The sequence below is a fragment of the Eleutherodactylus coqui genome, chromosome 1 (genome assembly GCF_035609145.1).
Source record: "Eleutherodactylus coqui strain aEleCoq1 chromosome 1, aEleCoq1.hap1, whole genome shotgun sequence".
Taxonomy (NCBI): domain Eukaryota; kingdom Metazoa; phylum Chordata; class Amphibia; order Anura; family Eleutherodactylidae; genus Eleutherodactylus; species Eleutherodactylus coqui.
The window spans coordinates 269348482-269375887 of NC_089837.1; the positions used below are offsets into that span (position 1 = coordinate 269348482).

The 27406-nt window shown below is 43.9% G+C and overlaps 1 protein-coding gene across 1 annotated transcript in view; it reads left to right on the plus strand.

Moving 5' to 3' along the window:
• Window positions 1-27406, plus strand: part of LOC136581912 (tubby-related protein 1-like) — a 116172-nt gene that overhangs the window by 6289 nt on the left and 82477 nt on the right. Inside the window, exon 2 of the mRNA XM_066582617.1 lies at window positions 4941-5060. Coding sequence (XP_066438714.1) covers window positions 4941-5060 — 120 coding nt within the window. The remainder of the gene's footprint in view (window positions 1-4940; window positions 5061-27406) is intronic.

A 27406-nucleotide genomic window follows, 5' to 3' on the forward strand; every position in this document is an offset into this window, starting at 1 on the left:
TGTTTGAGTTCCTTGAGCTCGCCTATGCCGTGGGTGCACAAAGAATTCCCATTGCGGTGTTTTACCTGTCTGGCAGAAATACACTGACTGACTAGGGTAGAAATTTGGGCCGAGGTCCTTGGCGGGGTGAAACTCTGGCATGTTCTGCACTCTGATTTCTTCCTGTGTAATAGCATCTTTGTGCACCGACAGCATAGGCCAGCCCAAGGAACTCAAAGACTTCCCATTGGGGTGTTGAGCTATCTGACACTTACACAAAATGAATTGTGTGGGGACACATGGATTTCCCATTGCTATGTAACTCGCGGCACCTTGGGTCACACAAGGTGGGGGCTGGGACCGAGCCTGACCCTGGGCCCGCTCACGTGCTTCCCACACAGAGTATTGCTGCATTGTGGAGATGTGTAGAAGTGCTGGCACCTGAGTCCCCTTTATGCCCACGCTTGTGGCTCCTGACAATTTTGTGACGGAGGTGGCACGGGATTGGAATGATGAACATATGACAATTCATCATCAATTGTCAACAGCATTGTGGGCTATCGCCCACACTTTCAAAGAGGGTCACTGCCTGGCCCTGCCAACCCTCTGCAGTTTGTGCCTCCGGTTCCTCCTCATCCAGTACGCACTTATAAATAGACATGAGGGTGGTGTGGCTATGAAGCAAGCATGTGGCATGAGGGCAACTGAACTCTGCGCAGGGAAACTTTTGTGTGCACTGTGGACGCAGGGTTGTGCAGGGGGGGTTGGACTGCAATGCCAGCATGTAACCCAGGAGAAGAGGCAGCAGTGTCACCCGCAGGCAGTGATTGTCCTTGGTTGCAGGTAGTGTGGTGCTTGGCTAAGATGTGCCAGCGCGTGTGCCTTGCTAATGAGGGTTTGTCCCAAGTAAATTGTTAGGGGGGTGACTGCCAGACTCTTGCCCCCATTTTGGCTTAACAGTGGGACCTGGGAGCCTCAGATGCAGCCATGCATGCTGCCCCTGCCCTTCCCTATCCGTTTCTGTGGTGTTTCCATGACTTTCTGATGTTTTCTGGTATTTCACAAGTCATCACCTATGCGGCGCATCGGTCCCATACAAAAATGCTTGAGTCTCCCATTGACTTCAATGGGGTTCGTTACTCGAAACGAGCTCTCAAGCATTACGAAAGTTCGACTCGAGAAACAAGCACCCGAGCATTTTGGTGCTCGCTCATCTCTACTCCCAACGTAACATATTTTGGCTGGCCGTGAAAATGGACGGATGATATACGCTCATGGGAAAGAAGCCTAAGGAGAGTGTTATGGTATGTTTAGACGGAACAATTATTGCTCAAAAAAATCATTCAAACAAATAAAAGTAAACAATAATTGTTCAGTTTAAACATGAGCCAACAATGAACAAGAATGATTCGCTTCTCGTTCATTCAGTTTCTGCAGGACTAAAAATCATCATTGGCTCGTTCACCTATCATTCAGTTTAAAAACTTCTCATTTTGTGTTTCACATAGGAATAAGTAAATGATTCTCATTGAACGAGTGAATGATGAATTTGCGTGTCTAAATAGACTGCACGAGTGAGTTGGTGATGTTGCCAGCTCGTTCACTTGTGCAAACAATTCTCGTTCAGTGTAAAAGGATTATAAGGCTACTCTCACCCCAGTGTAATATCAGGCCAAGAAACTTGCCTGATATCACGTTTGTCAACCTGCGTTTTACCTGTGGATGCAATATATTTTTCATGCTAAATCTCCTTGCATCACATTTCTGAAATTCTGATCTTCACATGCGATAGAGGATCACAAGTGGTTTCCATTGATTTCACTGCACAGCATGCACATTGGACAGCATGTGAGTGCCATGCAATGCCTTTAATGTCCAATTGAAAACAATGGGCTATGTGTTCCGAGGACCCCCCAAAAATAGGCCATGCAGCAATTTTTTTTTCACTGAGGGAAATCATCGCTGATGTGTATCACTGCGATCAAAAGAATGGAGTTCTTATTCGCATGAGTTTCATGCTTGTCAGAATGGCAGGCACGGATAGGGTGGCAGATGGAAATGAAGTAGGATATATAAGGCAGTACAACCTTGTGGGAGCTTTTTGGATTAGAATGATAAGTTTAAATTGTTTTATCAGTGCAATGAATGGCAAAGGTTAGAAGCATCAATAACAGTTGGTCTGAAATATGAGCCTGGCTGCTGCATTCAATATAGATTGGAAAGGGAAGATCAGTAGACTGATTAGTAATGAGTTGCAGTAATCAAGATGAGAATTAATCAGGTCAACATTTTTTTCATATTTTTCAGATGTAGATGGTTGTAATTGTAGATGTATGTAGATGCATGTAATTGATTGACTATAGGGAGTGAAGGAAAGATTAAGCCTACTGTAACCCCAAGACAGCAGGCGTGCTGCCTTAGGGTTATGATAGTATCACACAATGAAATGGAAATATCAAGTTTAAATTGATTGGTAAATGGCAGAAATACAAGATGTTCAGTTTTTAAAAGATTCAGCTGCAGGTACCGTAACAGAGAGATGTTGTAGTTTGTTTTAACATTATGCTGCCAAAATGTTCAGTAATTCTCAAAATATATATACACTTTTGCAAGCACAATTCTTTTTATTGCACAAATTCATTTAAAATAATAAGATAAATAACTTTGCAAAATATTAGTTTAATCTAGACTATTTTCAAGTTTGCTTCATTTATTATTTTAGATTCATTGTGAAGAAAAAATGAATAAAAATCAATTGCAATCGTTCACACCCTTTAAAAGGGTTTTTCAGGAAATGAATAAAATGGCCACCAACTCTCTTTCTTCATAGAAGTCCATCCTAGAATATAACAAGAATACGTTGTGTGCAGTTTCAGACTTGAGTGGGAAGGGAAGCGATATTTTCTAATGTGTTTTATATGTCTTTCCCCGAAAATAAGATCTACCCTGATAATAAGGCCTACACTAATTTTCGAAGAAGGCTTGAAATATAAGCCCTCCCCAAAAATAAGCTCTAGCTACACTACTTGAAAAATAAAAATACTCACCTAGCTGCCAGCGACCGGGTCCTCGCGCTGGTGTCTGACGCTGCAGCAGGTTACTGTGTCAGCCTGACCAAGGATTCTCTTCTTTCTAGTAAAAGGGTTTTGATTTACCCCGCCACCGGCAAGCGAGTGCTGTGCTTGGATCGAGCGCCAGCCAATCAGAGCCGTCGCTTGGATCGAGCGCCAGCCAATCAGAGCCGTCGCTTGATCAATCACAGCCATTCAGTGAATGACATCAGTGAATGGCTGTGATTGGTTGGATCGAGCACCGGAAAATCAGACACTGTGCCTCTTTTGGAGCAAAATGTAATATAAGACAGTGTCTTATTTTTAGGGAAACACGGTAGCTTGCTGGCCTCAATTGGTGGTTCCCCGTACCTCCTCTTTCTACTAGTTGTGGTCATTATGTCCCCCACCTGTAACATGCTGCACCATGTGGCCTTAAAGGCTGGGTCCCCGCGGGTCGAATTCTCGGCGGAAATCTCGTGGTTTTGCTGCAGCGAGAAACCCCGAGATTTCCCCCAGGAAAGCGCAGCTTCAAAACCCACGGCACTTAGGGTTTTGGAGCAGCTTCGCCGCATGTTTTTCTGTTGCGGCTGGCTCTCCCATAGAAGAGCGAGGCCGCAGCAGGAAAAAAAAATGGACATGCTGCGTCCCGGGAATCCGCACCGCAGCACCGGCTTCTGCCAGCTTTGCCGCGATGGATTGGCCACCCTGTGTGGATGAGATTTTTGACAAATCTCGTCCACATGGCTGGCTAATCCCTGGATTTGCCACAGGCGGATTTGGCGCACCGAATTTCTGCCACGTGTGAACCCAGCCTTAGGGTGCGCACTTCTTGGCTTGCACTTAGTTTTTCTACCCCCAACCAATGCGGATTGTCCTATGGTTATTGCTTGACAATACCCCACTATTTGTTCCTGTCGATCTGACTGACATTAAGCATAACAGGATATTGGAAGCATGAAAAGACCATGCAGCATTATGGCCCATTTACACATAACGATTATCGCTGAAAATGTAAGAGATTTCTCTTCTCTCCCTCCCCCGTCCCTCTTCATTCACTTAACATAGCAGGCATTCAGTACTGAACGTCTGCTATTTACCCTGAACAATCATCTTTCAGAATTTTATGCAGCTTAAAATTCTGAGCGATGAGTATAAATAGATGCCATTCAGTACTGAATGGCAACTATGTTAAGTGAATAGAGAAGGGCTGGGGAACGCGAGGAGAGAAATCTCTTCCAGCCGCTCTGCTGTCAAGCAATGATACTCGCTCTTGTGCAAAAGCACGTGAGTAGGTACTTGCGGGAACAAGTGTCGGGCATCGTTTACCCGACATTCGTACTGTCTAAATGGGCCTTAATAGCCAGCACCTCAAATATCCTGTCAGTCATGATGCCAGTTAGCCTGGGAGGAACAAAGAGTGTAATATTAGTCTTCATCCATGCCCCACCCCTTCCACCTTAGGTTTAAACGCAAGCCAACGACCGAACGACGAACTAGAATTGTTCGGTTTTCATTCATTGTTCATTTTTAGCCAGCATAAAAGTCATTGTTGGCTTGTTCACTTATCATTTTGTTTAAACACTCCTTGCTAAGTATTTCATATGGGTCAACTTGAAGTGAAGGATTCTCAACGCCTACCATTTAAAACAGGCTGAACAAGTGCAATCAAGTTAGCGGTGTCGTCACTTGCTTCTTCAAAAGAGAATGGCCCATCTAAAAGGGGCATAAGTTATATTCTAGGGTGGGTTCTACACAGAGAGGACAAATAGTGGCATTCTTTTTTCATTTCCTGGCGAACCCCTTTAAATTATGATACTACATGATCATAAAATCATAGCAAATGTTTTCAATCACTTATTCTCAATTCAATATTTTCTATACTGTTTGTTCTTTTACTATTTCCAACAGAAAGTAGAGATAAAGAAACTGAGTCCAGTTCCAAGCCTATAAAATCAACAAAGGAAAAAGCCGCTACTATGTTTCAATCAAAAGACAAAACACCAAAGGATGTAAAAGAGAAGAAAAAAGGTATTGAGATAAAGATAAATTACTGTATGAACTACAAGTTAGTCTGTCAGAAATCGAAAGCACAAACTACTATATCACAGGCAGTAGCTCTTCTCATTCAGAAACTGGCTGTATGGGATCATCCATTTGATGAATGTATTGTCTAGTTTCTTGCTTCCTTGCCTTGATTGCTTAATTACTTATTGTGTTTCCTGCCTCTAATCTGGTTTATTACTGCTGTGCTACCTTATAGTAGAAATAGTTGTTGCTTTTCTGTGTACTGAATTTACATTTCTTCTGACTACATCCCTCTTACTGCTTATTTGTGTACTAAACCTGGACTGTTACTTGACTATGCTTGCTTCATTAAAATAAATTTGTCATCAGAATCTAAAGACGTAAATCAATCTGATCTTAGGTTGCTAAGAAGAGCAGTGTAAACATACCTGTTCTGTAGTAATTGCCAACTTTTTTGCTGCACAGCTCTATGTTGCTGGGCTGCAAATCAACTGATAGGCCTTTTGCTTGGTCAGTACTAGAGATGAGCGAGCACCAAAATGCTCGAGTGCTCATTACTCGAGTCGAACTTTCAGTGATGCTCGAGAGTTCGTTTCGAGTAACGAACCCCATTGAAGTCAATGGGCGACTCGAGCATTTTTGTATATGACTGGTGCTCCGCTAAGGTTTTCATTTGTGAAAATCTTAGCAAATCACCAAAGTCATGTAAAAAACACAGAAATTGATAGGGCAGGCGAGGAGCAACATGCAGGGCTGCATTTCGGGCTCCGAGGTCTCACTATTAAGCCACAATAGTGGCAAGACTGAGACCCCCCCCCCAACTGTCAGCATAACAATCGTTCTCCTCTGCCACGTAACAGCTGTGGCAGAGAAGAACGATGTTAGCCCATTGAATTCAATGGAGCCGGCAATACAGCCGGCTCCATTGAAAGCAATGGGCTGCAGGCGAGCGGGGGATGAATTTTCGGGAAGGGCTTAAAAATATAAGCCCTTACCTGAAAATCATCCTAAAATGTGTAAAAATAAAAAAATTAAAATTATGTCAGCATGAAGATCGTTCTCCTCTGCCACAGCTGTAACAGCTGTGGCAGAGTAGAACGATGTTAGCCCATTGAATTCAATGGAGCCGGCAATACAGCCGACTCCATTGAAAGCAATGGGCTGTCGGTGAGCTCGGGATGAATTTTTGGGAAGGGCTTAAAAATATAAGCCCTTACCTGAAAAAGAAAGATTTTAGTGTAAAAAAGAATAAAAATGCAGGCATTCTCTTCAATGGAGCCGCTGCTGCTGCCGGCGACTCCATTGAAGACAATGGTCCGCTGGCACACCTGAATTCTTTTTCAGGAAAGGGCTTTACATATAAGCCATTCCCTGGAAATGAATTAAAAGTGATTTAAAAAACAAAAAAAAAAGATACTCACCTCCCTTCAGCTGCCGGGGCACAGCGCACGTCTTCTCCTGCTGTCCCCTGCACTGTGGTGCTGAACTGCTGTCATTCAGCTGAGAGCTGCGCTGAGCCAATCAGAGGCAGCACGCACTCACCCATTCATGAATTTATGAATGGGTGTCAGTGAGATCTGCCTCTGATTGGTGAGGCTGTGACCAATCAGAAGCAGCTCATTCAGCAGGCGGGGATTTTAAATCCCCGGCTGCTGAATACTACAGAGAGCAGTTCAGGAGAACTGCCAGCTGGCCGCAGCTGAACTCCGTCTGCCGGGACCAGGTGAGTATATATATATTTTTTATTTTTACAGATTTCTGGATGAATTGCAGGGAAGGGCTTATATATTTAAGCCCTTCCCGAAAATTCATTGTGCGATCGCCGGCAGCCCATTGCTTTCAATGGAGCCGGCTGTATTGCCGGCTCCATTGAATTCAATGGGCTAACATCGTTCTGCCGGGACAAGGCGAGTATTTTTTTTTTAAACTTTTTACACATTTTAGGATGATTTTCAGGTAAGGGCTTATATTTTTAAGCCCTTCCCGAAAATTCATCCCGCGCTAGCCAGCAGCCCATTGCTTTCAATGGAGCCGGCTGTATTGCTAGCTCCATTGAATTCAATGGTCAGTGCTCGTTTAATCGAGACGAGCACCGCGTGGTGCTCGTTTCGAGTAACGAGCATCTCGAGCACCCTAATACTCGAACGAGCATCAAGCTCGGACGAGTATGCTCGCTCATCTCTAGTCAGTACCTAGCTTTCTCCTTTCATTCCTCCCAAATTCCACCCCTTTCCTATTGATTGAGGTCTCCAGGCAATAGGCAAAGGGTAGAGTTTATAGAGAAGAGAAAGCTAGAACCAGTCTGAGTAATCATAATGCCAATTGGATGGTGTGCAGCTCATTCGCATGCAGGTGAAAAATAGCAGTTTTCTATAGAATGGTAGTGTAACATTTCCATTAACCCCTTGAGTGGCGGGTTTCCTACCACCCTGTCGTGCCCACCAGGGCAGGTTTTTTAAAATGGTCTAATCATTGAATTTCAACTAATTTTGCAGTTGTGTCTCAAGAGCCATAACTTTTTCATTTTTCCATTGACATGCCCATATAAGGGCATGTTTTTTGCGGGACAAGTTGTGATTTTTTAAACAGGGGGGAGGAAAAAAAGAAATGGGGAAAAAAGAAAAAAAGGGGCCATGTCATTAAGGGGTTAAATAATGTATTAACTTTCTTCTCTGGGTCATTACGACGCATGGATACCACATGTGTGATTGTATTTTTGATTTTTACAAAGTAAAGGGAGACAAGTGTTTTTATAATTTTTTTACTTTTTTTAAAAATTTTTTTAGTTTTTGTCCCTTTAGGGGACTTCCACAGGGACCCATCAGGACCCCTGATCACATTCCGGGAGTCCGATGGTGACAGCCCTTTACATGCTGCAGTGACAGCCCTTTACATGCTGCAGTCACATAGACTGCAGCATGTAAAGGGTTAACAGAGCAGAGATCGGAGGTTTTCTCTGATCTCTGCTGTAAGAGCTAGTACCTAGCTGTCCTCTGACAGCTAACAAGCAGCTCTCCCTGCCACAGAGACCATCGGCTTGCTTCTGACAAGCTGATGGTCTCTATGGCAACCTGTAAACAAACCAGTGCAGGAGGTTGCCGACATATAGGCAATATCTTCTGCTGGCTTTTCAAAGCCCTTGCACTACTCTGTGTGGGTCTGTGCAGGCACAGCACACTGTCAAAGCTTGTGGCACTGTGCTCTGCAGCTCCCATAGTGATACATAGCCCGGAAATCTTCCGGGCTATGTTGCTATGAGCAGTGGAGCTCGTCCCGGAAAATTTCCGGGCGTGCCACTCAAGGGGTTAAAGGAGGAATAGCCTGTCCAGCAAAAGCATGTCCAAAACCAAGCCTTGCATTGGCTACTCTGGTTAGCAGCTCCCAGGAACTGCAGGTTTTTTTTACTCTTTATCCCCTCCAAGAGGGAAGTAGTCTTTACATGCTACTATGCCCAGGTTGCATCTCCAGAGTAACTGCTGGTTGGCGGAGCGAATAAACAACAGAGTCAAACAACCCAGTATCTTTCTTTAAAACTTCATAAAAATTCAGAACTTGACTTGTGGTAATGTTGCCATCCAATAGGTGGTGCTGCATCTCCATCTATGTGCATGTTGAAGGAGAGATAAGACACATCATAAAACTGTCCTGAGCTCACTGGACTGATTAAGGATTTATATTTCAGCTCAATTTGTCTGTTTCGAGTGCAAAACAGTCTCAAATTTCTGTGTGTGAACATTGATTTAGATCAAGAGGATCCCCTCCCCACTGCATTTGTATGTTATAATTATGTGCCATCCAAACTAGTTTCATTCATTAGTCTGATGAAGGGGGTGAGATATCCCCGAAAGCTTGCTGCAACATCATGTATTTTTGTTAGCCATTAAAAGGTATCATATCTACAAGATTACTTGGTTTCTCTCACTGAGAACAATCACACATTGCTCTACTGGCCCACATTAGCACTCTCACACGGCAAAGACTCTGGGGCAAAACTGGACTTTTCACATCAGTCTAAGGGCGCCCACCCACTGGCGTTTTTTTTTCCCTGCGAAATTCGCAGCATTTTTTTTCTGCAGGGGTCCATGGGACTTGTAATGTTAAAATCGCGATCGCGCAAAATCGCAATTTACCGCGATTTGCGGTAAATTGCGATTTTGCGCGATCGCGATTTTAACATTACAAGTCCCATAGACCCCCAGGAGAAAAAAAATGCTGCGAATTTCGCAGGGAAAAAAAAACGCCAGTGGGTGGGCGCCCTAAGATCTAATTGAGCACCCCAGCAGCACGGATAAATCAAAACAATGTTTGTGCCACAACCTGCCTTTTATACCAAACAGGGGGTCACCATTCCAAGGCAAGTCATATCTTGTTCACAGAGGCCACAAAAGAGACTGTTACATATTAGTTGTACAATACATATTTTCAATACACAATAATTCTTAGCAGTTATGCAACAATATCTATCACTACCACATCTCCCCCATAAATATTAGCATATAGAACACTTTCCAAGATAGGTATTAACATTTATAAATGTCAGCATTTATAACATTTCTCTAAATAATCAGAAGTGTCCTGTGTATTCTCTGCAACTACAATCTAGTGGTTATAGTTACTCAATTATGCTAGGTTAATCAATGAATCAATTTGTTTATGATCATTTGGAGGACTTGTGTATCTAAATTGATCACAGGGGCGTGGCCTGGCTATGGTGGAGTGAGGACACAACTCACCTCAGTTCCTGCATCAAAGATAGACCTACATCACACTCAAAGACTCCAGAAGGCTTTCTCCCAAACAGCATGAGGGACAAGAGGCGATGCTCTCACCACTGTCCCAGTGCATCAGTGGGAGCCTCAGCCGCGGCTTCCAAAGATTGAGCATGTCTGTTTACTTTCGTTTTTTTGTTTATTTATGTCACAGCCGCGCTCTCCTCTATGGGAGAGCCAGCCGCAACGGAAAAGCATGCAGCCGAGCCGCTTCAAAGCCGCGGTGGTTCTCCTGGCGGAAATCTCGCGGTTTTTGCTGCGGCCAAACCGCGAGATTTCCAACGGGAATCCGCCCTGTGTGAACCCTGCCTTACAGTCACATAGACCTTTTCTTGACATGGGACTCAAAAGCCTCTATTGGAAATGCACTTTAGTGATATCACACCCCGTATTTCTCTCCTTGACCATCTCTAACACCCCGGTGATTTTTGGCATTGGCATCTAAATGACAGCCTCCTGAAAGATTCTGTCTGCTCTGCAATACATGACACTATTCATGACTTCCATCTACACTGCTCCCCTGACCAGACTTCTCTACCAGTCCAGTGGGAAGCATTTTAATACATAGTGAGAGCGGTTTTTATCCAACACAGAACACGGCTCAATAAACACTTTGCTATCTAATATTGTGACTCTTGATGCGACTCTGGATCACGGTTTATTTTTAATGAGCTTCTTAATGCTAAGGAAGAGCTAAGAAGCCTTTAAGATAAAATTATCAGCATTGTTATGATGCTCTGAAATGCTATTCTTATGAACATGCTAACAAATGCGACCATTCCCTCGCTCACTTCACACATGCTAGGATGGGACATACTTTTATTCCTTACATTAAAAATAAAACTGAACGCAAAGTACATGACCTTAACTTTATAGCAGAGATCCTCTAGGAGTTTTATCATGATCTATATAACCTTAAAGGTTAATTTAATGATATGGGCCCCAAGGCTCTCCAGGCCAATATAACTACGCACAACACCGTGTAAGGAGACAGCCTTACTCAGTGTTTTTCCGGGCGCTTTCAGACTCTATTGATGAGGACATTACAAAGAAAGAACTTATCAAGATCATTAAGTCATCCTCTGCCAGTAAATCTCTGGGCCCGAATGCGTTTACCCACAGGTTCTTTAAATCTTTTAGCGAGAATCTCACACCCAAGCTAGTAGCCATATTTAACCGAATGGCCCTTCCCATGCCAGTCCTTTATGACCCACATTACTGTGCTCCCAAAACTTGGGAAGGACCTCTCACAGTGTGCGAGTTTTCGCCATATATCATTGATTAATATAGATGTTAAACTGTTCTCAAAGGTTCTGGCTAATAGAATAAGACCTATTTTACCTTCTATCATTCATAACAACCAGGTGGCCTTCATACAAGGATTGATGCGGAAAATGCTTTTTACCTTGTACATTGGGCCTTCCTTCTGTCCTCCGTAAAACAACTTGGCCTTGCCCCTAAGTTTTTGACCAAGGTCCTAGCTCTGTACGGTGTTCCATCAGCACAAATCCATACAAATGTGCTCCTCTCTAGTTCAATTGTCCTTTGTCCCCACTGTTGAACGCTCCAGCGATGGAGCATTTAGCACTTCGGAACAACCCTAATGTACACGGCATACAGATTGTCTCTCAACCTTGTAAGATGACTTTATATGCAGACAACCTACTGATGTACGTGTATCAGCCTTGACTGTCCCTACCGGTGATCCTAAGAGTTCAGGCAATTTGGCCAATTGAGCAATTTTAAAGTAAACCTTGGCAAGACGAAAATCTAAAATGCGTCCCTCACTGCCGAAGAAATTGCCCATTGTTATGTTTGTGCAGGCTGAGTGAATAACCTACACAAATGAAACCTAAATAAGGGCTGTAGTGAAGAGAGGGGAGTAAGGGAGTTAGTACATGCATAAACGACCGGACAATAACCTCAAACAAACATAAATCAGACATGCATACAAAAACCCACAGGGAAAATGGGGACATCCGACCCAACAACACACTGCACAGCCTCATACTTACAAATGTACTAAACAACCAGATAGCTGGAAATATCTATAAGTAAGTTTGAGGTATTGGTTTGTATTTTGACCAAAATACGTAAGCTCAAAAGCTCACATCAAGGCTCTTTATTGTCTTGTGAGTCCCTACACTAAGAAGACAACTGTAACAAAGGAAAGGGGGAACCTGCCTACAAGCAGGGCGATTGTCCCGACAGGGATTGTCCCACAGTGGAAGCTAGGGGGCCGACTCTTTTGTCCTATATAGTAATAGGCAGGAGCACCAGGCAAGGGAAATACAACATACACACTGAACAGGACAGCTTACACCTAGTGTAGTCACCACCTACAAACATACACAGAACACAACTCTGTTCACAACAAGTGACTGCAACATAAACAAGACATTATTTACACCTACTGTAGTCCATCTTGAGACATACGTTGAACAGGACTTTGTTCACACCAAGTGACAACGTACTAATCATCAGATGTCTGAAAGCTGCACCTGACGAAGGGGAAGGGAGCAGGGGTCCTCAGAACCCTTCAGGGATGGTAGGAGAAGCAACTCAAACTAGTAGCATGCATGGCACCAAGTACTGAAAGGGAAATCTCTAACACTCTCTGGCAAAAGAGGGTGGAACTTATTTGCACAGACTGGTGATGATTGGTATTCTGGAACAATTCACACACTCAACCAGCTCAATCAAGTGTGCACTTGGTAACCTATAGTACTACAGGTCCCAGGAGCAACACGTAACATTCGCCTAACTTAAAATGGCATCGATCCTCTCCCTAATATTTAGGGGTGAATATATCCACAGGCCTATTTTCCTTATACCAGCAGAATTATGTTCCCCTGCTGGAGTAGACAGTGTGAGATTTAAACATCTACTCAAAATTAACACTTATCCTAGTTCGGGCAATTACATGTCCTAAAAACACATATTGTGCTGCAATTCCTTTACTTATTCCAAACTCTCCCCATTAAAGTCCTGCCTTAATTTTTTAAACAGTTGCAACTAGTTTTTCAATGGTTTATATTTGGAGGATAAACCAGTTAACTTCTCAACATTAAAGGGGTTGTCCCGCGCCGAAACGGGTTTTTTTTTTTTAACCCCCCCCCCCCCCCGTTCGGCGCGAGACAACCCCCGATGCAGGGGTTAAAAAAACACACCGGGTAGTACTTACCCGAATCCCGGCGGTCCGGCGTCTTCATACTCACCTGCTGAAGATGGCCGCCGGGATCCTGTCTCTCTGTGGACCGCAGGGCTTCTGTGCGGTCCATTGCCGATTCCAGCCTCCTGATTGGCTGGACTCGGCACGTGACGGGGCGGAGCTACACGGAGCCGTCATTCTGCACGAGCGGCCCCATTGAAGACAGCAGAAGACCCGGACTGCGCAAGCGCGGCTAATTTGGCCATTAGAGGCCGAAAATTAGTCGGCACCATGGAGACGAGGACGCCAGCAACGGAGCAGGTAAGTATAAAACTTTTGATAACTTCTGTATGGCTCATAATTAATGCACAATGTACATTACAAAGTGCATTAATATGGCCATACAGAAGTGTATAGACCCACTTGCTGCCGCGGGACAACCCCTTTAACCTAACCTAAGACTCTGGAATGGGGGGAGCCTGATTTCAAATTATACCACACTGCATCAGTCTTGATCAGACTGAGTTGCATTTTTCTAGACACTCTAAACAATGGGTTGATCTTGAGATAGAATTAATGTGGCTCCACTTACACAGACTGTGAATATCTCCTAAAAACAGGCCTTCTGCTTTTTCTCACTCTCTTCTTTCTACTTTTATTCTTGAGCACTTGGGAGATATTTACCATCAAAGTTGACCTCCCAATACTAGCAGGGGCTTTGAGCCCCCCTCTTTCATAATCCAACCCGCCGTTTTCCCCCTGCAATGAATAAGCATACATTTCTATGTTGGCAGGATTCGGCAGATACTCGATATCGTTATATTAGGTCAACCGATCCTCTAACTTGGCTCACTTCCCTCTAAGCTGCGCACCTAAATATTAAACTTTCTTGGATGAAATACTTACAACTATCCTCTTTCCTAAAAAATTCCTGAGACGTACCAAACATGCCTCCCAACGAATCCAATTGAAGACCTATTTCTACAGAAAAATTCCCCCACACATGCTGTATCACAAATTTACAGATTACTCAAATTATCCAAGGATATCTCCAGTTCACTAAGTCATGGGAGAGGGATTGGTCTGTCTCGGTATTGAACTCTGGTTGGAATAGGAAATTTACGTTCTTGCATTAATTGCTGCTGGCTTGCGCTCTGCAGGAGAAAAATGTCAAGTTGCTCACCAGGTGGTATAGGTGTCCAGACAGTCATCATATCTATCCAACAATATTAGACTCCTGCTGGGGATGTGAATCAGAGAGATGTACCATGCTTCACATATGGTGGTAATGCCCAGCTCTTAGGCCTTTTTAGGAGGTGGTTTTTCATATATTTTAGTAAGTAATGCACAGTTTGGTTGTTTCATCATTTAAATTCGTATTACTTTCCATGCTCATTTGCTCAGGTTAAAAAGGTTCTACGTCATTTCTTGACAGCGCAAACTGTCATCTATCGCCACTGGCGAACTCCCCATCCACCCTCTATAGTGGGGTTTTATCTAAGAGTTAAATTATTTAATGCATACACATCGTAACATAGTATGTTAGGCTGAATGAAGATAATGTCCATCTAGTTCAGCCTGTTTCAGCCTCCTTGTTGATCCAGAGGAAGGCAAAACACGAAGGAACTGGTAGCTGGAGATGCCTCTGACCCATCCTGGAGGTTGTAGATCTACTTTCAAAATATTCCTGATTTTATAAATTTATTGGGGGGGGGGGGGGGATCAGAAAAGGAAGACTAGTTTTCTTTCCCTTACCCATTTTCCCTGATCCCTTTTCAATTTTCTCATCCCCCATCTACATATGGTGCTATTTGTAAGGCTGAATGCACATGACAGGTCCGGATTACAACAGCGGAATCAGAAAACGGAATCCAGCCCTGACTGCGGCCAGTGACCCCGCACACCTGTCTTCTTTTTCTGTACTGCGGATGGTCCGGTCGTTGCACATGAGCAGTACAGAATTTCCCGTGCTGTCGCTAGGCACAGCCAATCAAGAATTGACATTCTGGATAAGCTGCAGGTTGGACGGCTTCCTCTGATTTCAATGGAAGACGCCCGTGCAGAGACCACACAGAAATGGAGCATGCTGTGATTTTTCATCCGCGAGCTGAAACCGCAATCGGTTTCTGCTTGCGTACATGAAGAATCACATTTCCATAGCATGCTATGGGGGGTATTCGATGCAGAATCAAGAGGCGGATGCCCGCTCCGGATTCTGCAATGCAAATCCGCCCGTGTGCATGAGGCCTAAGTGTGTTTCTTTTGTTTTTCTCTTTCTTCTCTCTTCCCTCTGTGTTTTATCTCTTAAGTTGTTAGTCAAAATTGGCAGTAGATATTAGTAGGCAGTGTCTTGGTAAAAGACAGTAATATCTTTGGGTACCTACAAAGACTGTAATACCCTTGGGTATACGAGGACTGTTCTATGATTACACAAGTGGCCATGGAGGCATTGTCAATTGTGACTTGGATCCTATACAGATGTCCCAGTGTTATGTTGAGCCCTTACTGGACTTTGTGGACTCTTCATGTTCGGCTCGCAAGCTTTTTTCGAGTACATACTGATGTATTTCTCAAGACACTGCTTTACACAATCATAACTGCCTTTTTTGACTTTTGTATCTGTTTCTATATTATAAATTTCAATAAACATATTAAACATAAATTAATCATAGACTTACAGAAAGAAGAAGGGAATAGTGGCGGGTGTTTGTGAATGGTCTAGTCTTCTCTTTCAATCAATCAACACTGAAAACCAAGCAAAATACCGAATATGTGTCCAAAACTATGCAGATTGGCCCTCTTCTACAGAAAATCTTCACCTTTATTGTGAGGATTCAGGACACTATACTGTTAATTACTTAAAGGGGACTTTTACTATTGATGACATATCCTCAGGACAGATGATCTTCGGGAGTCCGACACTCAGGATCGCTGCTGATCAGCGGATTGCCAGGCCCACTGTCAGTGCAGACAAATAGTGATAACAAATAGTGCTGTGCGTGTTGTAATGGCCCGTGTTGGTTTTGCATTAAATTTAATGGGAGCTGTACCTGCATTATTCGAGATGAGCGTGCGTACTCGCTAAGGCAAATTACTCAAGCGAGTATTGCCATTTTCGTGGAATGGGGGAGAGATCTCTCTCTCTCCCTCCCCCGCTCTCCCGTGCTCACTCCCGCAACTCACCGCTCACCCCCACCGGCCCCCGAATCTTTTGGCATGTACTCGAAAATGGCAATACTCGCTCGAGTAATTTGCCATAGCGAGTACGCTCGCTCATCTCTATGCATTATCAAATTCAGGCTGCTGCTGTAGAAAGTGCCGTTTCCAGTGCTGTCCGCATTAACAGCAAGCTGGGTGAACAGCTGTTTGGCGGGGATCCCAAGTGGTGGGCCCCTGCCAATCAATTATTGATGACCAATCCTGACGGTAGAGGTAATCAGTAGTAAAAGACCCAGACAGACCCTTTAAACAAAATCTGTAGAAGCCTTCTGTAACAAATCCTCTGAGCTGTTGGATTCAAAAATTCACAGGGTGAAAACAAGGTATTGCCAGTAAATCAATTTTATAGTACACATTCACACACAAACATATGAAATTTCTTATTCTGCTATGCTTGGCTGTGGTGTTGGTGGAAATCTCATGAATATAACTGTTAATATTAAACTGTTAAAGTCAGCGCCTATAGACATCACAGAAACAGTTGATCAATCACTGCTATTGTCAGGGCTTATTACTCATGAGACTGCATTATCAAGTTCTCCTCAAGCTTGATCATTAAATTACTTATTTTTCACTGATTGCTTCCCAAAGTTTTCACTTTGTGTAGGTATTCTGTGGCTCTCTATTCACAATCCATCCATTAACTGGGAAACACACTGCATGCAGTTTCCTTCTGAATATTGTAAGATAAATTGTTTAAACTTACTTCTTTATTACCTAAGATCATATTAATTTTATGACTCTCTGTTTAAAATTTATTACCTCAACAATACATAGCATTTAAGTATGCGTGTGACAAAAAGAATTCATATTAGCCACCTCCACATTGTCTTTATGATTACAAATAAAACTATTATTTACTATCTTTCTAAACCAAATCTGAAATTCTTAATAGTAACATAGTATGTAAAAAAAAGTCATATATCCATCTAGTTCAGCCTGTTATCCCCCACCACCCAATGTCGATCCAGAGGAAAGCATACCCTAATGAGGTAGAAGCCAGTTTTCCTCATTTAAGGGATGGTAATTCCTTCCCGACTCCAAGTCTGGCAATCTGAAAAATCCCTGGATCAGCAAACCTTCTGAAGTAATTAGTAACTAAAACATGTAACATTGTAATGCTTAAAAAAGGCATCCAGGCCCCTCTTAAACTCTTATTGAATTTGCCATCACCATGTCCTCGGACAGAGAGTTCCAAAGTCTCACTGCTCTTACAGTAAAGAAACCCCTTCGATGTTGGTGTAGAGACGTTCTTTCCTCTATACGTAGAGGATTCCCCCTTGTTACAGTTGCAGTCCTGCGTATTAATAGATCATGAGAGATCGCTGTATTGACCCCTGATATATATCTATACGTAGTTATTAGGTTGCCCCTCAGCCGTCTTTTTTCTAAACTAACTTTGATAACCTCCTAGGGTATCTCTTATCCACTCTTGTTGACAATTTTATCTTCCAAAAAGAAGAGAAAAAGTGATCTGCTAACTTGGACCTAATTCCCATCAACAGGGAGGAAATGGTTGAGGAAGTAAGGGTGGCTGAGACCATAGGTGGCAGTGATCATGCAATACTAGAATTTTGTATGCAAGGAAAGACCTAAAATCTTCAAGGTTGAATTTCAGAAAGGCAGTTATTAATGGACTCAGTAAGAGGGTAGGAAGGATCCCATGGATGTTCTTAAGAACAGAAATGTCCAAGGTGGTTGGGAAATATTGTGCAATGGGATTCTAAAAGCACAATCGTTAGCAATCCCTAAAAGAAGGAAGAATGTGAAGCATTTAAAGAGACCAGGATGGATGAACACAGAACTTAAACACATGCTAAAAGAAGAAAAATATGTTTGTCAAATGGAAAGAGGGGGACATATCTAAACAAGAATATAATGAAGTGTCAGAAAACTAAAGCTAATAATGAAGTGAGTCTTTTAAGAGAGGTTTGTAACAGAGAAAAGTCAAAGATGCTATAAGATGTTTGCAGGAGGAAAATGGTGAAATGATGTTGAGAAGGCCAAACTTTTAAATTCCTATTTCGTATCTGTTTTCTCTTAGGAAGTAAATGTAACATCAACTGAGCTTCCCTGTGCTATTGGGGAAATAAAAGAATGCAGGCTATGTACAAGCATAAAGATGGTGAGGGAACACTTAGCTAACTTAAATGAATTCAGGTCTGCAGGTCTAGATCAATTACATCATAGGATACCAAAGGAAGCAGCAGAGGTAATTGCTGAACCATTCATCATAATCTTTGAAAATTCCTAGAAAATAGAAGAAATCCCAGAAGACTGGAGAAGGACAAATATCGTCTCTATCTTCAAAAAAGTGAAGAAGGTGGACCCAGAAAACTATAGGCCTGTGACTTCTATACTGGGGAAGATCTTTGAACAAATTATTAAACAGCATGTATACAAGTATCTGGATAAGAATGGAATAATTAACCAGAGCCAGCATGGATTTGTAACAAGAAAGTCCTGCCAGACTAATTTCCTTTTATGATAAAATCATGAACCGGGTTGATCAAGAAAATGCAGTAGATATAGTATATCTTAACTTTAGTAAAGCATTTGACAAAGTATCTCACACCATCGTTATTGAAAAAATGACCAAATATGGGATTGACAAGGCAACTGTTAGGTGGATTCGCAACTTGCTGAATGATCATACGTGCCTGCACATCCAACTGGAAGAATATCTCAATTGGGGTACCACAAGGCTCAGTGTTGTTCAACATTTTTATAAATGATGTAATTAAGGGAATTGAGGGAATCAAATTTCCCAATGACATATGGCTAGGAGGGATAGCTAACACTAGAGAAAAAAGATTCAAAAAGATTTAGACAAGCTTGAACAGTGGGTGGTGACTAACATAGTGGTATTTAAGAGGGAGAAATGTCCTACCTACAAGAAAAATGAAAAAAGCACATACAGAATGAGAGGAATTGAGCTAAGCAGAAGTACATGTGCAAAAGTCTTGGGTATACTAATAGATCACAGGCTTAAAGGGGTTGTCCTGCGACAGCAAGTGGGGTTAAACACTTCTGTATGGCCATATTAATGCACTTTGTAATATACATCATGCATTAAATATTGGCCATACAGAAGTTATACGCTTACCCCCTCCGGTGCTGGCGTCCCCGTCTCCATGGCGACGACCAAACTTCTCCTCTGGTCGCACGAACAGTCACGTTTGCGCACTGAAGATTCCTCTTCTGGATGGTCTGGGCTCACGAGCTGCGTCCTGGCTCCTCCCTCTTCTCCGCATCATCGCATAGCTCTGCCCCGTCACGTGGTGCCGATCAGCCAATGAGGTGGCTGTAATCGGCAGTGGAGCTCAGACTGGAGAAGAACATCCACGGTACACCATGGGAGAAGACCCGCAGTGCACCATGGGAGAAGACCAGCGGTGCACCTTGGGAAAAGACAGCGGCCATCTTGGAAGAAGATTTTTATAACTTCATGAAACAGCTTCATGGTGAGTAGAAACATTCTAAAAAACCGATTTACATGGGTAGTTTGTGATGCTTGTTTAACATGGGGGACTGGGGTGTGAAAATTTTTTCGTTTTGGCAGCGGGACATCCCCTTTAACATAAGTCAACAGTGTGTTGCAGCTGCAAAAAAGGCAAATACAATTCTGAGATGTATTAAGAGAAGCATAGATCATGTAAAGTAATTATCACGTAAGCATTAATCACGTAAAACTCTAGGATGTGTTAACCCCTTGAGTGGCACGCCCGGAAATTTTCCGGGACGAGCTCCACTGCCGATAGTGATATAGCCCGGAAGATTTCCGGGCTATGTATCACTATGGGAGCTGCAGAGCACAATGCCAAAAGCTGTGGCAGTGTTCTCTGCCTGCACAGACCCACAGAGAACAAAGCAAGGGCTTTAAAAAACCAGCAGCAAGCAAGCCGATGGTCTCTGTGGCAGGGAGAGCTAGTGCTTGGCTGTCAGAGGACAGCTAGGTACTAGCTCTTACAGCAGAGATCAGAGAAAACCTCCAATCTCTGCTGTGTTAACCCTTTACATGGCTGCAGTCTATGTGACTGCAGCATGTAAAGGGCTGTCACTGCAGCATGTAAAGGGCTGTCACCATCGGACCTCCGGAATGTGATCAGGGGTCCTGATGGGTCCCTGTGGAAGTCCCCTAAAGGGACAAAAAAAAAAAATTATTAAAAAAATTATAAAAATACTTGTCTCCCTTTACTTTGTAAAAAATCAAAAATACAATCACACATGTAGTATCCATGCATCGTAATGACCCAGAGAAGGAAGTTAATACATTATTTAACCCCTTAATGACATGGCCCCTTTTTTTCTTTTTTCCCCATTTCTTTTTTTCCTCCCCCCTGTTTAAAAAATCACAACTTGTCCCGCAAAAAACAAGCCCTTATATGGCCATGTCAATGGAAAAATGAAAAAGTTAAGGCTCTTGAGACGCAACTGCAAAATTAGTTGAAATTCAATGATTAGACCATTTTAAAAAACCTGTCCTGGTGGGCACGACAGGGTGGTAGGAAACCTGCCACTCAAGGGGTTAAGAGAAGCATAGAGTCTAGATCATGTAAGGTAATTATCCCCCCTCTACTCCTCCTTAGTCAGACCTCATGTGGAATATTATGTCCAGTTCTGGGCACTCTAATTTTAAAAAGACATTGACAAACTGTAGCAAGTTTAGAGAAGAGTTACCAAGATGGTGAGCAGTCTGCAAATCATGTCCTATGAGAAACGGTTAAAGGATCTGGGAATGTTTAGCTTGCCAAAACGAAGGCTGAGAGGAGACTTAATTGCTGTCTACAAATATCTAAAGGACTGTCACAGTGCAGACGGATCAGCCCTAATCTCATTTGCAAAAAGAAAGACTAGAAGCAATGGGATGAAGCTGAAAGGGAGAAGATAGAGATAAGATATTTAAAAAAACTTTCTGATAGTGGGAGTAATCAATAAGTGGAACAGGCTGCCATGGGAGGTATGAATTCTCCTTTAATGGGATGATTTAGTGATCATGCATTTAGCCGGGGGTTTGACCAGATCATCTTGGAGTTGCCTTTCAACTCTACAATTCTAATTCTTTTGTAGTCCACGCATTCCATTTTTTACTTTAGTTACCTGTCTTTGAGCCCGCTTTAGCCCTGATATGTCCATCTTGAGTACCATTGCCTCAAACTGTACATAATATTCCATATGCGGTCCTACCAGTGGCTTGTAAAGAGGAAGAACAATGTTCTCATCATGTGCGTCATAGCCTCTTTTGATGCACCCCATGATCCTGATTGCCTTGGCAGCAACTGCCTAACACTGGTTGCTATAGTTAAGTTTATAGTTAACAAAAATCACGAATACCTTTTCCATGTCAGTTTGGTCAAGTGGTTACCCATTTAGTGTGTAATAGAAAAATTTATTTCCCCTGCCCATGTGCATAACCTTATATTTATTTGTTAAATCTCATTTGCCACTTTTCTGCCCAAGCCCCCAACCTATCCAGATCCATTTGAAACCACAATTTTTCCTCTTTTGTGTTAATTACATTACATAGTTTTGCATCATCTGCAAATATTGATATATTACTGTACAATGCCAGATCATTAATAAACATATTAAAACGAAAAGGGCCTAATACTGACCCCTCTGGTACCCAGCTAGTAACAGTCACCCAATTAGAGTATGCATCATTAATAACCACCCTCTCCTTTCGATCATTGAACTAGCTTTCACACATTTTCACTCAAACCAGACATTCTCATTTTATATACCAACCTTTTATTTTGCACAGTATTAAATCGCTTGGAAAAGTCTAGGTACACAAGGTCTAATGACTCTGCCTGGTCCAGTTTAGAATTTACCTCCTCATAAAAGCTGATCAAATTATTTGACAGGAGCGACCCCTTATAAACCCACGCTGATATGAAGTGATACAGCTCTTTTCCTGGAGGTACTCCAGGATAGCATCTCTTAGAAACCCTTAAAATATTCTATCCACAATAGAAGTAAGACTTACTGGCCTGTAGTTTCCAAGTAAACTTTTTGATCCCTTTTTGAATATTGGCACCACATTGACAATGCACTAATCCAGTGGAACAGAACCGGCCACTGTAGAGTCCTTAAATATGAAAAAAATAAACTTTACTATGACATTATTACATCCACAGGTTTAAGGCAGCCTGCCCACAGGCAGAGCCGCCGTCTAGGAGCAAGAGTTGGCAGACGGATCTCCGCGGTGAGCCTATCTGACAGATATGCTCACTGTGGAGAATCGCTGCAATTCTCAGCATGCGAATTGCTGACCGCGAGAGAAGAATCGCTATGATTCTCCGCTCGTGGACAGGGGGGGCTGCACTTTCCATAGCAACGCTATGGAAAGCGTTCACTGCGTTCTCCGTGGCCCGATGATCGCTGGTGGGAACGCTGTGAAAATTCCCCTGTGGACAGGAGCCCTTAAGGGAATTATGTCATATAGACCCGTCGATTTATCTATTTTAATATTTTTAAGGTGGCTCTGCAGTTCTTCTTGGATTAGAGTGATGACATTTAACCCCTTTAGTGGCAGGTTTTTTACCACCCTGTCAGACCCACAAGGGCAGGTTTTTTAAATGGGCCAATCATTTAATTTCAACTAATTTTTCGGTCACGTTTAGAGATGAGCGAACGCGTTCGTCCGAGCTTGATATTCGTGCGAATATTAGGGTGTTCGGGATGTTCGTTATTCGTAACGAACACCATGCGGTGTTCTGGTTACTTTCACTTCCTTCCCTGAGACGTTAGCGCGCTTTTCTGGCCAATTGAAAGACAGGGAAGGCATTACAACTTCCCCCTGCAACGTTTAAGCCCTATACCACCCCCCTGCTGTGAGTGGCTGGCGAGATCAGGTGTTCGCCTAATATAAAAGTCGGCCCCTCCCGCGGCTCGCCTCAGATGCCTGGTGAGTTAGATGAGGGACAGTGCTGTTTATACCGGAGCTGCTGTAGGGAAAGAATTGGTAGTTAGTGTAGGCTTCAAGACCCCCCAAAGGTCCTTATTAGGGCCACTGATAGCTGTGTGTTGGCTGCTGTTAGCAGTGGCATTTTTTTTTTCTCAAAATCGGCTCTGCAGAGCGTTGCACCTGGCATTAGGGACAGAAGTGCTGCATAGGCAGGGAGAGTGTTAGGAGTGAGTGTAGCCTTCAAGAACCTCAACGGTCCTTTCTAGGGCCATATTTATCCGTGTGCAGTACTGTCCAGGCTGCTGTTAGCTGTGCTGCATTTTTTTTGGGCTTCTCAAAATCGCCTCTGCAGAGCATTCCACCCTCCATTGATACTGCAGGGAAAGAATTGTATAGGCAGGGCCACAACACAGTTATTATTCATAGAATATACGCAGTGCTGCCTTTTGGTGGAAAAACAAGTGAAAACAAATCTATTTGTCCAGCCTCTGTCCGTCCTTACGGGCGGTGGACACGTGTGAGCTGCGTGAAAAACATTGCTAAATCATACGCACCCAGCTACGCTTTACTGCTGGCTTCGCCATTTGCTTTCCTTAATTGGGAAAAAAAATACCTGCTCTGCCAGAGTTATAATAACTCTGCTACCCTCACGTTCTGTGACACATTAGCAGGGACACAGCACAGTTATTAAACTTCTCATGTTCATTGAATATACGCAGTGCTGCCTTTTGGTGGAAAAACAAGTGAAAACAAATCTATTTGTCCAGCCTCTGTCCGTCCTTACGGGCGGTGGACACGTGTGAGCTGCGTGAAAAACATTGCTAAATCATACGCACCCAGCTACGCTTTACTGCTGGCTTCGCCATTTGCTTTCCTTAATTGGGAAAAAAAATACCTGCTCTGCCAGAGTTATAATAACTCTGCTACCCTCACGTTCTGTGACACATTAGCAGGGACACAGCACAGTTATTAAACTTCTCATGTTCATTGAATATACGCAGTGCTGCCTTTTGGTGGAAAAACAAGTGAAAACAAATCTATTTGTCCAGCCTCTGTCCGTCCTTACGGGCGGTGGACACGTGTGAGCTGCGTGAAAAACATTGCTAAATCATACGCACCCAGCTACGCTTTACTGCTGGCTTCGCCATTTGCTTTCCTTAATTGGGAAAAAAAATACCTGCTCTGCCAGAGTTATAATAACTCTGCTACCCTCACGTTCTGTGACACATTAGCAGGGACACAGCACAGTTATTAAACTTCTCATGTTCATTGAATATACGCAGTGCTGCCTTTTGGTGGAAAAACAAGTGAAAACAAATCTATTTGTCCAGCCTCTGTCCGTCCTTACGGGCGGTGGACACGTGTGAGCTGCGTGAAAAACATTGCTAAATCATACGCACCCAGCTACGCTTTACTGCTGGCTTCGCCATTTGCTTTCCTTAATTGGGAAAAAAAATACCTGCTCTGCCAGAGTTATAATAACTCTGCTACCCTCACGTTCTGTGACACATTAGCAGGGACACAGCACAGTTATTAAACTTCTCATGTTCATTGAATATACGCAGTGCTGCCTTTTGGTGGAAAAACAAGTGAAAACAAATCTATTTGTCCAGCCTCTGTCCGTCCTTACGGGCGGTGGACACGTGTGAGCTGCGTGAAAAACATTGCTAAATCATACGCACCCAGCTACGCTTTACTGCTGGCTTCGCCATTTGCTTTCCTTAATTGGGAAAAAAAATACCTGCTCTGCCAGAGTTATAATAACTCTGCTACCCTCACGTTCTGTGACACATTAGCAGGGACACAGCACAGTTATTAAACTTCTCATGTTCATTGAATATACGCAGTGCTGCCTTTTGGTGGAAAAACAAGTGAAAACAAATCTATTTGTCCAGCCTCTGTCCGTCCTTACGGGCGGTGGACACGTGTGAGCTGCGTGAAAAACATTGCTAAATCATACGCACCCAGCTACGCTTTACTGCTGGCTTCGCCATTTGCTTTCCTTAATTGGGAAAAAAAATACCTGCTCTGCCAGAGTTATAATAACTCTGCTACCCTCACGTTCTGTGACACATTAGCAGGGACACAGCACAGTTATTAAACTTCTCATGTTCATTGAATATACGCAGTGCTGCCTTTTGGTGGAAAAACAAGTGAAAACAAATCTATTTGTCCAGCCTCTGTCCGTCCTTACGGGCGGTGGACACGTGTGAGCTGCGTGAAAAACATTGCTAAATCATACGCACCCAGCTACGCTTTACTGCTGGCTTCGCCATTTGCTTTCCTTAATTGGGAAAAAAAATACCTGCTCTGCCAGAGTTATAATAACTCTGCTACCCTCACGTTCTGTGACACATTAGCAGGGACACAGCACAGTTATTAAACTTCTCATGTTCATTGAATATACGCAGTGCTGCCTTTTGGTGGAAAAACAAGTGAAAACAAATCTATTTGTCCAGCCTCTGTCCGTCCTTACGGGCGGTGGACACGTGTGAGCTGCGTGAAAAACATTGCTAAATCATACGCACCCAGCTACGCTTTACTGCTGGCTTCGCCATTTGCTTTCCTTAATTGGGAAAAAAAATACCTGCTCTGCCAGAGTTATAATAACTCTGCTACCCTCACGTTCTGTGACACATTAGCAGGGACACAGCACAGTTATTAAACTTCTCATGTTCATTGAATATACGCAGTGCTGCCTTTTGGTGGAAAAACAAGTGAAAACAAATCTATTTGTCCAGCCTCTGTCCGTCCTTACGGGCGGTGGACACGTGTGAGCTGCGTGAAAAATATTGCTAAATCATACGCACCCAGCTACGCTTTACTGCTGGCTTCGCCATTTGCTTTCCTTAATTGGGAAAAAAAATACCTGCTCTGCCAGAGTTATAATAACTCTGCTACCCTCACGTTCTGTGACACATTAGCAGGGACACAGCACAGTTATTAAACTTAGATTATTCATTCACTAGAGGCAGTGGGGCCGTTCGTTTTCCAAAAAGGGAAAAAATTATATTTGGCCTGCAGTCTTGCGCCAATTTATTTCCTGCCTGTGAAATCAAATCACTGGTAATACAGCATGCTGAGGGGTAGGGGTAGGCCTAGAGGACGTGGACGCGGCCGAGGACGCGGAGGGCCAAGTCAGGGTGTGGGCACAGGCCGAGCTCCTGATCCCGGTGTGTCGCAGCCGACTGCTGCGCGATTAGGAGAGAGGCACGTTTCTGGCGTCCCCACATTCATCGCCCAATTAATGGGTCCACGCGGGAGACGGTTATTAGAAAATGAGCAGTGTGAGCAGGTCCTGTCCTGGATGGCAGAAAGTGCTTCGAGCAACCTATCGTCAACACGCAGTTCTGCGCCGTCCACTGCTGCAAATCCGAATCCTCAGTCTGCTGCTCCTCCTTCCTCCCAGCCTCCTCACTCCACTACAATGACACCTGCTCAGGAGCGGGAACACTCCCAGGAACTGTTCTCGGGCCCCTGCTTAGATTGGGCAGCAGCGGTTCCTCTCCCACCAGAGGAGTTTATCGTCACTGATGCCCAACCATTCGAAAGTTCCCGGGGTCCGAGGGAAGAGGCTGGGGACTTCCGCCAACTGTCTCAACAACTTTCTGTGGGTGAGGAGGACGATGACGATCAGACACAGTTGTCTTGCAGTGAGGTAGTAGTAAGGGCAGTAAGTCCAAGGGAGCAGCGCACAGAGGATTCGGAGGAAGAGCAGCAGGACGATGAGGTGACTGACCCCACCTGGTGTGCAACGCTTACTCAGGAGGACAGGTCTTCAGAGGGGGAGTCAAGGGCATCAGCAGGGCAGGTTGCAAGAGGCAGTGCGGTGGCCAGGGCCAGGGGTAGAGGCAGGGCCAGACCGAATAATCCACCAAGTGTTTCCCAAAGCGCCCCCTCGCGCCATGCCACCCTGCAGAGGCCGAGGTGCTCTAAGGTCTGGCAGTTTTTCACAGAGACGCCTGACGACCGACGAACAGTGGTGTGCAACCTTTGTTGCGCAAAGCTCAGCCGGGGAGCCAACACCAACAGCCTCACCACCACCACCATGCGCAGACATATGATGGCCAAGCACCCCACAAGGTGGGACGAAGGCCGTTCACCGCCTCCGGTTTGCACCCCTGCCTCTGCCCCTGTGCCCCAACCTGCCACTGAGATGCAACCCCCCTCTCAGGACACAGGCACTACCGCCTCATGGCCTGCACCCACACCCTCATCTCCGCTGTCCTCGGCCCCATCCAGCAGTGTAGTTCAGCGCACCGTTCAGCCGTCGCTTGCGCAAGTGTTCGAGCGCAAGCGC